Source organism: Pseudonaja textilis, chromosome 2 (genome assembly GCF_049901715.1).
Source record: "Pseudonaja textilis isolate UNSWEBS1 chromosome 2, rPseTex1.2, whole genome shotgun sequence".
Classification (NCBI taxonomy): Eukaryota; Metazoa; Chordata; class Lepidosauria; order Squamata; family Elapidae; genus Pseudonaja; species Pseudonaja textilis.
In genome coordinates this window covers 64,752,950-64,767,941 of record NC_141991.1, presented here as the reverse complement: position 1 = coordinate 64,767,941, position 14,992 = coordinate 64,752,950, and the positions used below count along the sequence as shown (strand labels likewise).

Here is a 14,992-nt window from a genome sequence, read left to right as displayed (position 1 = left end):
GTAATTAGGTTTTAGCTCATAGCATATGACTTGAAAATGTCGAAATTAAAGATCAAGTCATCCTGGAAAACATTGAAGTACTTTACCTGTTTATTGGACAATAGGGGCATAGTAAGGAAAATTATGAATATAATGCATTGGGGATAACATTCGCTAGATAGTTTATAGGGGGAAATGATCAAATAAAGAATCTTGAATTTTGAAGAAAATGGTTCTGGCTACTGGATATTTTAATGGATGAGGCCTTAGTAGTTTGTTAAGAGTTCATTTGCATCCTGTATTTGTTTCTGTTGGTTATCAGTCATAGCTTTAGCCAGAAATGACTGAATATTCTGTAAATCATATTAAAATATAGATCTGGTTACTTAATATCAACTTATTGTTAATTGTCAAATGATGTCAGTGAACTTGTAAACATGATTTTCACAATATGGTAATAGCTATTATGTTTTGAAATAGTTTTATTCTTACTCTAACTAGTATTGATGTTAGCTTTTATTAATTGATTAAGATATTTTTGACTCTTTGAGTGTGATCCTATGTCAGCAGCTGCCCAGCATGAATCCTGGTGTATCAGGTCCTGCAAGTGAAAGCACGTTTTCCCGTGCCTCAGGGACAACTGAGAATGAGCCATTGGACACAAATGCTCCAAAATCTGAAACTGTAGAAGCCAAAGTAGAGGAGCCTGTTAAAGCAGAGGCTGCAGCTACCAGCAACAGTGGGGAAATGAAGCCTAACAAATCACTGTGTCCAGAAGCAAGTCCTTCATCAGCATTGCATTGGCTTGCAGATTTAGCGACTCAGAAGGCAAAAGAAGAAACAAAAGGTAAGCTGAACATTTTAGTTAATGGACCAGTGTCTAGTGGGGCAAGGAGGACAGTGTTCTCAAAAACAGAAAGTGTCAAGGACATTTCCAAATAAACTCCTTTTCAAGTCTCAAGTATTCTTTACCATTTTTTTTACCAAATTTTTTAAAAAAAAGAAAATCAAATTGGCATAGTCTAAAAGAGCAACTGTGGTTGAAATTATTTTTTTCCACTTAGGGTTGACTTTGCTGTTTAAAGCAAAGAATTTGCATAGTTTTTACCTTATAATTCTTTGGATTTTTTCGTGTGTGTGTGTGTGTGTGTTTAGCATAATTTAGGTATTCAGGCAATGTTCACTGAACATTTTCTGATGTTTGGTATCTTTATTCTATATAATTGGCAGATGATGAGAAATTATTAATTTTCTATGACATGTTTGTCAATAATTCAAGAAAAAGGTAACTTGAATCTTCAGGCTAACTACTGATCTATTAGTCTCCTCAGCCTTAGCAGCAACATATATTCCAGAAGATAGGAGTATATTTTGCTACAATACTCCAAAAGATAGCTCAAGATATGGAAGGATCTTGACTGACTTTAACACTGGACCCTATCTAACAAAAATGAAATCCAATGTAGAGAAAAGGTTTTACATTTAGGCAAGAATAGTAAAATGCACAAGTATAGAGTAGGTCAGGGGTGTCAAACTTGATTTCACTGAGGGCCACAGGGTTGTGTTTGACCTCAGGGGGTTGGTGTGGCCAAGGTGGGAGTAGCTAGTTCAATGTCACTCATGTTGGGGATGCCTGTGGTGGCCTGAGTACTCTGCCAGTGAAAATGGGCTCCTAAGCTCTGTTTGTGGCTGCAACAGCCTCCTGCAACCCTCTGCCAGTGACAACAGAGTTGGGACTGCCATCTGCGGCCCTCCTGAGTTCTGTTTTCAGCTGAGATGACTTCCTGCAACCCTCTGCCAACGAAAATGGAGCTTGGGAAGGTTGAACACAACCCTCCCAAGCTCCGTTTTCACTGGCAGAGGCACTGCGGGCCAGTCCTTCACTGTTTCCACTGAGGGCAGCTCTGTGGGCCAGATCTAAGCATCCCGCAGGCCAGATCTGGGCCCCAGGCCTTGAGTTTGACACCCCTGGAATAGGTGGTACCTGACTCAACATTAGTAATTGTGAGAGGGATCTTGGAGTCCTAGTGAGCAATTATTTAAATATCAGACAGCAACATGCTGCAGCTGTCAAAAAAGCCAACACAGTCCTTGGCTGCATAAATAGAAGAATATCATCAAGATCATGCAAAGTTTTAATACCATTTTATAATGCCTTGGTCAGACCACACTTGGAATATTGCATCCAGTTTTGGTCACCTGATATAAAAAGACTTTGAGACTCTAGAAAGAGTGCAGAGAAGAGCAACAAAGATGATTAAGGGACTGGAGGCTAAAACATAATGAAGAACGGTTGCAGGAATTGGGTATATCTTGTCTAGTGAAAAGAAAGACATGGGGTAACATGATAGTAATGTTCCGTAGGTCTCCTGCATGGGTTGGATTAGGACTTCCAAGGTCCCTTCCAATTCTGTTATTATGTTATATGCCTGATTTCATCAGATACAAAGAATGGCTTATTAATCAACAATTGTAATGTGTTAAAAAAACTGCATTATGTTTGGTGAGGCATGACATTTCCTGAACACTTTAATATGAAGTAATTTCCTTGCTGAATGATACAGTATAGTCTGTCTTACAGGTAACCTGCTGCATACCCAACCTTTTTTCCCCTCTCCTTTCTCCTCCACCACCATCATCCCAATTTAAATCCCACATATGCCTAGCCAGTTATTATTGCTATTCTTGCATCTTTAATGAGTAATTGTAGTCAAGCTCTGTTATACTACTATTGTACTTCTGTTTTTAAAATTGTTCTAAAATAAGTACTTCTGTTTTTAAAATTGTTCTTTCTTCTATATGCTTTTCTTTATGGTTTTTCAGAAGCAGGTTCTTTGAGATCAGTACTCAATAAAGAATCACCATCACCTTTTGGTTTGGATTCCTTTAACTCCAACTCAAAAGCCTCACCTTTAACTCCAAAGCTTTTTAATAGTCTCTTGCTGGGTCCAGTTGCCTCAAGCAACAAGACAGAAGGTTCCAGTCTTCGTGATTTGCTTAACTCTGGGCCTGGAAAGCTGCCTCAGACCTCACTTGATGCAGGGATTCCTTTCCCTCCTGTTTTTTCTGGAGCTTCCACAGTAAGGGACACTTTTTTCTTTAACTGTATACGTACATTTAGGTAGATTAAAAAGTGGTTACTTCACTGAAAGGGATGAAGTGTTAGAACTACAAGATTTGATAATGGAAAAGTAGATGCAGGAGAGAATACCATGAAATATAAGAGATTAAAATTAAATGAAACAGGCACTGGACCACAATAGGTGGAACTCTGCGAGAAAGGTTGCCATTCCTTCACCTTATCTCTGTCCCTCCTCCAAAGCAGTCCCTTTGGACCAGGAAAGCCCCTTTGAAGAACATAGCTTGAATGCAGTAAGGTTTTGGCCCCTTCAGCTCACAGAAACAATGTATTGGGTATTCCTTTAAAGATATTACATTGAGATTCATGACTTGCATTTTTGCAATGTGGATATATTTTAAGTCCATAGATGATAAATATGTTTAACTTTATAAAATAGTAAAACCTATTAGTACAATATTCATTTGTACTATTAGAGAATGCAATTAACATATCCAAGGGTTTAGGGTTTTTCCTTTGTGCTAGCTGATCATTTTTCTGGAAGTGCTTATTTGGTTGAAAGATACAAGGCACAGGCAAAGATATATTGCTTAATTTAGCAGAGTGCTTGCATTGTTATGTGAATTCTGTTTTCTAGGGGGCCAAGAGTAAAGCCAGTTTGCCAAACTTCCTTGATCATATAATTGCATCAGTAGTGGAAAATAAGAAAATGACTGATGCTGCCAAGCGAGCAAGTAGTGTAGCTGATACACCTAAAGAAGTAAAAGAAATGGTAATGGGTTTAAATGTGCTGGATCCACACACTTCTCATTCTTGGCTTTGTGATGGAAGACTTTTATGTCTTCATGATCCCAGCAACAAGAACAACTGGAAGATCTTCAGAGAATGTTGGAAACAAGGACAGGTAATTTTTTAAAAAGCCAGATCATCTTTTATATTATAAAAATATACGTGTTATTCTTAAGGCAAACTATCTGAACAGAATATAATATCTTAAGAAGCCAAATCTTTGCTTAAAATCAAACCATAATTAGAAAATGCCATATGTACAATTCCTGATAAACTATCAGACAATAGACTATTCACAATACCTAGCAGTCAAGATATGTAAAAGTCATAGCTTCACCATGACTAAAAATAGTTGAAAAACATGTAAAATTAATAATTTTACTTTTTAATTAAATTATGCAGGTAAATGTGTACTTTCATTAATTGCACACTAAGCAGCAGTGGTTCTCAACAGAAAACTAACTGGCTTAGTTTTGTAAATATGCACAACTCTTCATTTGAGTCCAAAAGCGTTATAAACAGAAACTGAGCACTTATGTTAACTCTTCTTTATTATTATTTAAAGCTGTCCTTCATGATAATTGTTTTTCTTTTTCACTCTGTTGCAGTGAGGTGTGTTTTAATCAGTTTTGTTTCAGTGACTTTCACTGGATTATTTTTATTACGTACATTCATTATCTTTTTAAGAAATCTTATATATTAGAATAATTCCTTATATATTTTATTTATCCTTCTGCAGCCTGTTCTAGTTTCTGGTGTTCATAAGAAACTGAAGCCTGAACTTTGGAAACCAGATGCATTTAGCCAAGAATTTGGAGATCAGGATGTAGATCTGGTCAATTGTAGAAATTGTGCCATAATCTCAGATGTTAAAGTGCGTGACTTCTGGGATGGCTTTGAAATCATTTCTAGTAAGTAGAGTCTGATAGATGAGATCATGTTCTGACTTCCATTCTCTTTTGTAAATTCGTACAAGTTGTGAAAAATGTGCTCATTTTCTCAGTTTAGCTTTTTTTTTTAAAGTATATTTGCGCAGAACAAATTATTATAACAATGGAGTTTTCCTAAGCGATTTTTGTTAATAGTACACAATTTTTAATTATAATATTATGAAGATCAGTTCTTCCACCTTACCTCCCCTTTTATGTTAATATCCTTCTTTACATTTTAGACGTTGAAAAAGTTGGTTTAACTTGTGGTAATGATTAGATTTTTTTTGCATAAGTATGTATTGTAGTATTTTTTTCATTGGGTCCAATACCAAATCTTATGCACTCTGTATTTCTCACAGTCCCCATTAAAGGTAATCACACTAATTTATGATTATTCAAACAGAACCGTCAGACAATGTTTTTCATCAACATCAGGCAACATTTTGATGAACATATATCCTGCCATCATACTCTGTCATTCATACAAAATATGCACAAGAGTGCTATAAAAGATTTGGCCAATATAAACTAATCAATAAATGCTAAATTGTTTTGAATCTAACATTTTTCTGATTTGTTACTTCAGTTGTAAAGTTGCAAATCTAAGTTGTTACTCTTATACTTTGTTTAAAAAGTGAGAACAGAACTCATAAGATATTCCTCAATATTTTCTTAAATTATAGAATAAAATGCAAAAATACAAAAAACTGTGGGGAGGAGAAGGGGAAAGAAAAGTGTGGAGGTGAGGGACCCTGCATATTATTCTATAATTTAAGAAAACGTTGAGGAATAACCTGCATGTAATTACTACTTTGCAGAACGACTAAGGGCAGACGATGGGCAGCCTATGGTACTGAAGTTAAAAGATTGGCCTCCAGGAGAGGATTTTAGGGATATGATGCCTACAAGGTAAGTTACTTCTGTTGGATGATTGAAGACAAAGGTTGCTTATTTGGGGCTTGTATTGTTTTTCATATACATATATATATATATGATTGTGTCTAATGTAATATTTGCCTATTTCAGGTTTGAAGATTTAATGGAGAATCTTCCTCTTCCAGAATATACTAAAAGAGATGGAAGACTGAATCTGGCATCTAGGTTGCCAAGTTACTTCGTGCGGCCTGATCTAGGCCCCAAAATGTACAATGCATATGGTGTGTAATTTAAAAGTTGTGTTTTGATGCCTATTAATAATCCTAAAAGTAAAAAATATTTGGAGTGAGAAATGACTGTGAATACAAAATTTTATAGATTCATTTGTTTAGAATTTGTTTTTTAAAATTAAAAATTAATTTAATGCAAAAATGAAAATATGCATAGTAAAAGAAATTTCTTAAGAATCCATAACTTTCACATTGAAATATGATGGGCTTGTGCACCAATTATTTTCTATATAAGATTTTGGTATCTCTTCTAGTATACAAATAGCTTTCATCTGCCAAATTTTCACTGTGGTTTAGGTGTTTCGACAATGACATCATTAAATAATTTATGTCATTTACATACATTTATATAATTAGCACAACTGATACAATTGTTCCATACCGTTTTTTTCATTCTTTTTGAGATATAAGATACTCAACAATTTTTCCAACATCACATTTCAGTGATACCAGTTTTTCTTCATTTAGCCTTTCACAGCCTTATATTGCAGTGGGGAAAACCAAACCAATATGTATACCTAGTGGTCAGTATATCGTTTCTGCAATTTAATTTTTGGCTACATCTGTTTTTGTCCTAAGCATCTCTTTATTTTGTGTCTATTCTTGGAATTTTTAAGCCTAGGAAAGCAAAGTTTATTACTATTTTGGCTTTTTCTCTTCTTAGTATTGAATTAACACTAGTTGCTGCCATATCCTTAGTTATTTTAATAATGAGGGCCCAACTAACTTCTGCACTTCTTCTTTCATCTTTAGTAAGAGGTTTCTTATGTGTTTCTCTCCTTCATGCCATACTTGAGATTATGACTGTTTCTTCCAGCAATTTTATTTCTAATTTCTTCTCAGCAATTTTAATCCCAACTTCCTCTCCAAGTTAAATATAAGGTGATAGTATAAAATTGTATAAAATTCCTTTCCCAATTTTGAACTATTCGTTTGCCTTGTTTTCCTTTTCAACTGTTGCTTCCTTTCACCATATAAATTTTTCATTAGGCAGGTGATATGGCCCAGTACATCCATGTTTTTAAACATTTAAGATCTACATAATAAAAAGTCTTTGTATAATCAATAAAGCAAAAATGGATATATTTTTGGACTTTACTTACCTTTTGCATTAATCATTAGATCTTAGCAATGTGATCCTAAATGCCCTTGGCTTTTCTGAATCCAGTTTGTACATCAGGTAGTTCTTGTTTCAAGTACTGTACGTTGTTATCTAAATTGCAGAGTCTTAAGCATTACCTTCCAAAGATATGAAATATGTTCAATTATTCTGTAGCTTGCTTATTATCTAGGATTGCTCCTTTTGATATTTGGAATTTGAATCTACCTTTTCTATTCCTTTTGACTACTGTCGATGTTTTCTGTACATGCTTACAAAATATGTACTGTACCTCTTCAAACTGAAGCATCTGGTAAGATTTTAAACAGGTCTGCTGATATTTCACCAACTCCTGCAACTTTTATTTTTAGCAATATTTTCTAGGACTCATCTACTTCCCAGAACATCTTGACTAGTTCAGTGATGATATATTTATACATGTCATTTTGGGGGATGTGTTTTGTGTACTTCTGTTGTATATTTATACAATATCTTTTTAATATCTTTTTGCCCTGGTCATTTTTATATCATCTTTACATGGGAAGATCTCTTGATTTCTGTAATTTTCTTAATTCCTTGGGCCTTTCAGTTTGATTGTTTGCTTCCATTTCTTTGTCTTGCTTATTTAAATACAACCCCTTGTCTCAATCTGCTGTTTCTTGGAAATGTTTAGTAGAGCAAATTTTCCTCTGTCTATATTAACTACTGAGCTCTGCCTTTTTTCAGTTACTTTTAGCATGTCAGGTAGTTTGTCTTCTTTTGCTTTTGGGGATATTGTTGTTTGCTTCATCTTTAATGATGTCACAAATTTCAGTCTAGAATTCTCTAGGCACTCTTATTTATCAGAGTTAATTCATTAAATGTATTCTTTTTCTTTGTCATGTGAAGAATTGCTGAGTTCTTGTTAATCTGATAGCTTTATTTGTTTTTCTTAGCTTGAGTTTAATTTTGCAAATAATTGTGATTTGCCCTGAAGTCAGCAACAAATCTTGTTTTTGCTGACTAAATATAGAGTTTTCATCAATCTTTTGCTTGCTGTGTATATAATCAATTCGTTTTTTGTGTTGCCATCTGGTGATGTCCATTTATAGTGGTTGGATGATTGTTGGGAGAGAGTGAGAGATTTGACAGCACTCTTCCTTGCCTCATTTCTTATTCTAGGACCATTTTTCCTTTATTCCAAAAGCTTTTTTATTTCCAGCATTAGTAATCCAGTCTCCTATAATTAACATGAGATCTTTTTTTTTGGTGGTGTTGACAATGCAAGTTGGCCAATTAATTGTTCACTTTTCTCTGCATCAATGATTGGAGTATAGATTTGGATCAGTTTATTATTAGCTGGCTTGCTAATTTAATATTAGTTGAAGTCTGCCATTTTTGGATTATATTCAAGAAGTGACATTCTTTGGTTAATAATGATAGCTATTTTATTTCTTCTATGATTTTCTTGGTCAGCAGTAGAAGACTTTAATGGAAAGTGATCCATTCCAGACCCACTTCATTTTGAATATTTGCAGAATATCGGTGTTTTATCGTTGTATTTCAGCTCTGATTGCATCAAGATTCATGGCTCTGACATTCCACATTGCAGTGATGTGCATGTTTTCAGCTGTTTTCAGTTTCAAACTTTTTTTTTTTTTTTGCCTCCAGGAGCTACATGTCATTTTGGGTAGCCTTATCCGTTGGCTATCGGGGTGACTCTTGCATGAGTACAGATTCTCCACAGTTTAATTCGTAGCATTATTTGGGATGCACAAGCCCCTTCAGCACTATAGGGTAATGATCTATATAAAGCAACAAGGAGTTGTCATTCCGTAATAGGGAAAATAGTTAAGCAGTTATTTGCTCTACAAAGATAAAAATACTAATACCAGTAGGATAAAAATTATGTCTATTGCATTGTTCATAGGACTAATAACGGCAGAAGACCGAAGAGTTGGTACAACTAATTTACATTTAGATGTATCAGATGCAGTTAATGTTATGGTGTATGTTGGAATTCCTATTGGGGATGGTTCCCATGATGATGGTAAGCTTTCTTCTAAGCTGATCTTTTTTTCAGGAAATAACTTGAATTTCTGTTTGTTTTTATTTTTGTTTGTTCATATGTTGCCCTTTCTTCTTATTATATTTGTGAACAAAAATCATCTGAAGAACAATGGGAGAAATAAACAACTATCTAGTCACAAGTGATTTTTTAGTTTTGTATAGGTATATCAACACAATTCTCCCGTTGATACCTGTCCAGGCGTCATGAGGAAGATTATGAAATGCGCCTTTGCAGTATTAACTGAGCAAGGCAACGCATGAGCACAATGCCCCAATCATACATATATCGCCTGAATTAAGAATGGCTTTGTGAGTTTTTCCCCCCTAGGATAGATAGGCAGGTATGCTCTTGAGCTTATAAAAATACATTATCTTAAGACAATTAAGTTGTACATAAGGTAATTGGTGTTCTGTTATCAGAAGAAAATACAGTTACAGGCTTTTCCTGGCTCTCGCTTATGGTATGATGATTTATATCAGAATTGCTTATTTCTTGCACATTGTAGTAAAAAAGCGATATATGTTATTGAATTGGATTTCAGAGGTGTTGAAAACCATAGATGAAGGAGATGCCGACGATGTTACAAAACAGCGAATCCATGAAGCAAAGGAGAAGCCAGGGGCACTGTGGCACATATATGCGGCTAAGGATGCTGAAAAAATCAGGGAGCTTCTTCGGAAGGTAGGGAATTTCACATAGAAAATTTACCATAGGTTTTGCTTTTCCAAATAATTTATTTTAAACTTCTGAGATTTACCTAACTCTTAAATTTACCTTTATAAAATTAATATTGACATCTGGTCATACATTCAGCAATTTTAGTCCTGAAAATTGGATTCCACCCCCCCTCCCCCCGAATTGCCATAGAACTGATTAAAAATGCTAATATTCCAGTAATGAAATAATTCCAAATAGGAGGTGTTCCTTCAGCTGTCCAGTAGATTTAGAATAATTGAATCCCAATACATTTTGCACTAGGTTGGTGAAGAACAGGGGCAAGAAAATCCTCCTGATCATGATCCAATCCATGACCAAAGCTGGTATCTGGACCAGATCCTTCGTAAGCGTCTGTACGAGGAATATGGAGTGCAAGGTTGGGCAATCGTGCAGTTCCTGGGAGATGCTGTATTTATTCCTGCAGGGGCTCCACATCAGGTGAGTGGAATTTTGGGCCATCCTACGGAACACTGGGTTTTTAAAAAGATACACCGGTAGCACCTTCATGAACATTTTGCATTTGGCAACCTATTCACATTTATCTCCTCTCTTCTCTACTGTTTTGACTGTTCTGCATTCACCTCCATTGCCTCCTCTGCCATCCCTATGGCTCCAGCTGTCCTTTGTCTTCTGCTGCTGTTCCGAGATCCATATACCTGACAAAGGATGCAGCCCATTCCAAGCACAGTAGAAACTCATCTGCAGAAGGGAGCTGTTGAAGGCCAGCCCAGGGAGGAGGGAGGAGGATGGGCCAGCAGAGCAGGCATGGCAGAGGTGCAGGTTAGCAACTCCCTGGGCAAAGCTGACAGCTATTGACATTGTGCAAGTCCTTGCAAAGCCTTGCCTGACAGTAACCCCTTCATTCAGGGAGTTGCCACCTTACTTCCGCTGCCAGTTTGGCCCAGGGAGCTTTTTTTGGCAGACAGATCCCCATCACCCTGCCACGTTCACCACACATGTCCTGGGACCACCCTCATGTCTGGCACCTGGATCACAGGCCAGCAGCAAGAGGACAGAATGTCAACGGGGAAGGTCAGTAGAGTACAGGTAGTCTAGAGGACAGAAATAGATAGAGGTGAGCTAGACAGGTGGGGAAATAGAAGCAGAGGTGAGGGCAGTGAACCTCATCTGCTGAAGGGAGCACATCAGGTCTAGCTGGGGAGGAGGCAGCAGCAGGACGACAGGAAAAGCGTGAAGTGCTTGCCTAATGACAACATAGTCTCATCTAATAACCACAATAAGGACTACTGGAACTGCCATCACTAAGCCTCACAGTTACTTGACGTTTTGCCAAAGGACTACTTCGCTTAACTATGAAAATTCTGGTCCCAATTAGTATTAAGAGAGAACTACCTGTATCCAGTAATTAATATACAGATCTTGACTTATGATCATTCATTCAACAACTGTTCAAAGTTAGGATGATGAACGGACTTTATGACCTGTGACTGAAGTTATGGACATTGTAGCACCCATGTATCTAATTGAAATCTGAGCGCTTGGCAACCTGTTCACACTTAACAGTCAGTTGCCAAGCACCCTACGATCATGTGATCACCGTTTGCAATCTTCCCTAATGGCTCCCGAAAGTCAGTGTGGAAGCTGGCAGGGAAGGCTGCAAAGTGGACTGGCTGAAAAAGGTCTGTGCTGAAATCCAAGCAGGATTTTCAGCCATGGAGGATTTTTAGCCCCAGAGTGGAGAGGCAAATATCAGCTCACAAGATTGCTTAACAAGCACAACCAGGAGTTACAGGATTGCAGTAATTGAGCAAAGTGGCTAGGTGACATCTCGCTTAATGACTGCTTAATGAATTTCAACAACTGAAATTCTTGTCCCAATTGTGGTTATAAGTTTAAGATATGTTCTTTTAATAGATTTTTTTTCATCAGTATCATTAATTGTCCATGAGAACTTTAAAATAGTATCCATCTATTTAGATTTCTTATACCAGATACAGTGGTGAATATGTTGGATTCTTAGCGTTATGGGGTTGTTACGCTACCGTAATTGTTTTTCTTCTTTATTCAGGTTCATAATTTGTATAGCTGCATTAAAGTAGCAGAAGATTTTGTATCTCCAGAACATGTGAAACACTGCTTCCGTCTGACTCAAGAATTCAGGCACCTATCTAATACTCACACAAACCATGAGGATAAGCTGCAGGTAAATGTTTGCAAATCTCCTGGTAGAATATCTGATGAATATCATATTTGTAAGAAGGGAGGAATACCATTTGCAAAAAATAAATTGTACTACTTAAAAAATTATAGAAAAACGTATTTTGTGGCCATATTAAGTACATGAATTCTAGGGCACAGCTATGTCAGTTTCAGGTTTATTTCAGACCATTTCATACAATATGTTGGCTTCTCATAATACTCTCTCCAATTAAAAGATAAAGGTTCTACACTTGCACAGAGTTTATTGGAGACTTTAAAAATGAAATATTCTTGGATCTTCTCATAGTTACAGGGAAGAAACTCCTTTTCCGTCCTTCGTTCCCTTAAGATAGACACAGTGGTAAATTGTTTAGAGGTTTGATATTTGCAAGCTGAATGCAGTTGCAAAATTTATTCAGAAATGCCAGCGGTTAAAAGGTTTAGGTTGCAGTTCTGTAATTTCCTAATAAAGAGTACAAGAATTTTTGAGAGTTATGTTTTTAAAATTACATTAGTATTGATGTATTGTTGTTGAACATCACAATTTCCATGTATGTGGAAATTAAAGTAATTCAACTTGTTTAGCATGCCTTTTGTAAAGATCTTAGCGTATACAGAATAGTATCAACAAATTGCATATGCATATTAATGAGAAAATCAGCTAATTACTGATAGCTCCATCGATTTAGTTAATGTTCTTTCCTTATTCATGTTCAAACTTTATAGGCAATTGATAAAGAACTCTGATAATTAGTAATGGGTCAGATGGAAACATTTCTTTATGGTATTATTCTTCTTGACATTCATTCATTACGTTCTCTTTGCAGGTGAAGAACATTATCTACCATGCAGTCAAAGATGCTGTTGGCACACTGAAAGCTCATGAATCCAAACTGGCTAGATCTTAGGAATGGATGATTCTGACCCCCCCTCCCCCCCCCGGAGTTTTTTTTTTTTTTTTTTTTTTTGCTCACAGTATAGAAAGGGGATGCACGTGGCTGCCTCTGAAGGACTCTGAAACCTCTCACTAAGAGATGCCATGGCATTCATTACACTCTCCAGCCACTGCCTATATGCTGCCTCAGTCTTGAATATCTAATAGATGGTCACAATAATATACAGAATTCCTGACGAATGAAGGGTGCCGAGTCCCTTTCTGGTGGCCTTTTGCAAATTGAAATTGTACGGAAACCAGATGGTGTTCCTGCATATGATGAATAGAAAAATGTGTGACTCTTTTTTCGTACCTAATTAGTCTTTCCAGTCAGTTAGGAAGAATGATGCAAGGTTGGACATTTTATTGAAGACCTAAATAGCTAGCTCTGAACGATTATACACGCCAGCATCCTGGCTGCAAGAACATGAACATGAGATCTCCTGTCTCTGACATAGCTAAGGAAAAAAGAAATTGTTCTTCATGCTCCCTTTAAGAGTTCTTTATACACTGTAGAAATGCAGAAACACAGAGAGAAACCACTGATTTTCCCAGAGGGCTCCAGGATTTTTTTAAAAAAATGTGTATTTAGTGAAAAACTAGGTTTGTAGTGAAACAGTATTTCATGAAAGTAGATATTTTTAGAATTTGAAATACCACAACAGTTCCTGGACTACAAGGAAAGGCACATTGTGTTTAGTCTTCCTTTCAATAAAACTTTTCCAGAAATTATTCTTAGAAATAATTCCCAATAGCACAATTGGCCTGAGGAGAGCTAAAAATAATTTTACTTCCAATACAAAGATATAAAGGGGGGAAAAGAACTTTTATGTTTTGGAGGTGTTGTACATCTCTCCCTAAACTGGTAAATACCAGTTATCAGTTTTAGATTGGGACTACTGCTTCCCAGAAATAATTTTCAATATCAGCTTTGTCCAGAAATATTTTCAGTAAAATGTTCCTGCTTGATAGAGTTGTATTCAGAATTGTCACCATTGAACTGATGGATTCCATTGTTTTACTGTTCATTGGGACTGTATCTACCTTCTATCCAGCTGTACTGTAGTGCCACCTGCAGGCCTGTTAATATGTTCACGGTTATTTCATTTTTAAAAAAATAAAAGTCATTTACTGTAGTAGACTTGTCTTTGACCTTTATTGTACCTCTGCTAGAAGCTCATGAGGAGATGTAGAAATAGGAAAAGCAAGCATGTCTATCGCCTCCCACCTTCAAGCTTTTGAACAGATAGTTTTTCTTCTTTCTATGCTCTTTCTATACCCACAAATCCCTGTGAGCTACATACATACATGCTTTTGAGAAAGGCAACTCTGATGCATTGTTTTCCTGCCACATCTGATAATCAAAAATCCTTTTTAGGGAGCAGACAAACCTACAACTTGATTGAAATAGTCAGATACTAAAGCCTTGTTTGTATTTCTGTGGATATCTTCCACTGTACCACATGACACTTGACTCAAAACATTATCAAAATCTCAATAAATGGTAAAAATTGTTCACAGAGAGCAGGAAAAAACAAGGATGCAAAAAAGTTATGTTTGCATCTATTTATAGCACTGTTTCTCAATTCATATTCGTACTTTCTTTGCATAATTTATCTGAAGTGCAAATTTGGTTTAAAGTCTCCCGAAAGTATTCTGCATCCAACTGTAGCTAGAATTTTTTAAATTTATGAAATTGGTAACTTTCATGATATCTATTCTTGTCTTATGTCCCAGGCTTGAAGGCTGATACAGCCATATCCATTTCTTTAAATGCTTTTTTTCCCAGCTTTCTCAAGACATTTCACCAAAGCCAAGAGCAAATTTCTTATTTTTTTCCTCTTATTATATTGGATAATTTAATGATAAATTAGTTTCCTCTGCCAGAAACTAACAAAGTTACTTTTTAATGAATATTCTTAAAATATTTCCTTTTTAAACGTTTTTTTCCAGAAACCTAAATCTATTAAGGGTATAAAGCCTTTTGTGTTAGATCTCTAATCTTATGGAAGAGGAAAGGCTGTAAACATGCATGACCTTATTTCAGGTCCATAATTAAACACCACTATAAATCATATTGCCATACT

The 14,992-nt window shown here is 36.1% G+C and overlaps 1 protein-coding gene across 2 annotated transcripts in view; it reads left to right on the top strand.

Moving 5' to 3' along the window:
- KDM3B (lysine demethylase 3B) overlaps positions 1-14,041 on the top strand; it is a 53,017-nt gene extending 38,976 nt beyond the window's left edge. Inside the window, exons 14-24 of one of the 2 annotated variants that reach the window (XM_026726032.2) lie at positions 547-826; positions 2,803-3,059; positions 3,696-3,962; positions 4,587-4,758; positions 5,598-5,688; positions 5,806-5,936; positions 8,954-9,073; positions 9,636-9,775; positions 10,073-10,249; positions 11,841-11,975; positions 12,799-14,041. In XM_026726032.2, coding sequence (XP_026581817.2) covers positions 547-826; positions 2,803-3,059; positions 3,696-3,962; positions 4,587-4,758; positions 5,598-5,688; positions 5,806-5,936; positions 8,954-9,073; positions 9,636-9,775; positions 10,073-10,249; positions 11,841-11,975; positions 12,799-12,879 — 1,851 coding nt within the window. In that variant the 3' untranslated portion in view covers positions 12,880-14,041. The remainder of the gene's footprint in view (positions 1-546; positions 827-2,802; positions 3,060-3,695; positions 3,963-4,586; positions 4,759-5,597; positions 5,689-5,805; positions 5,937-8,953; positions 9,074-9,635; positions 9,776-10,072; positions 10,250-11,840; positions 11,976-12,798) is intronic. The other variant, XM_026726039.2, reaches the window with a different exon arrangement.
- The last annotated feature ends 951 nt before the right edge of the window (positions 14,042-14,992 follow it).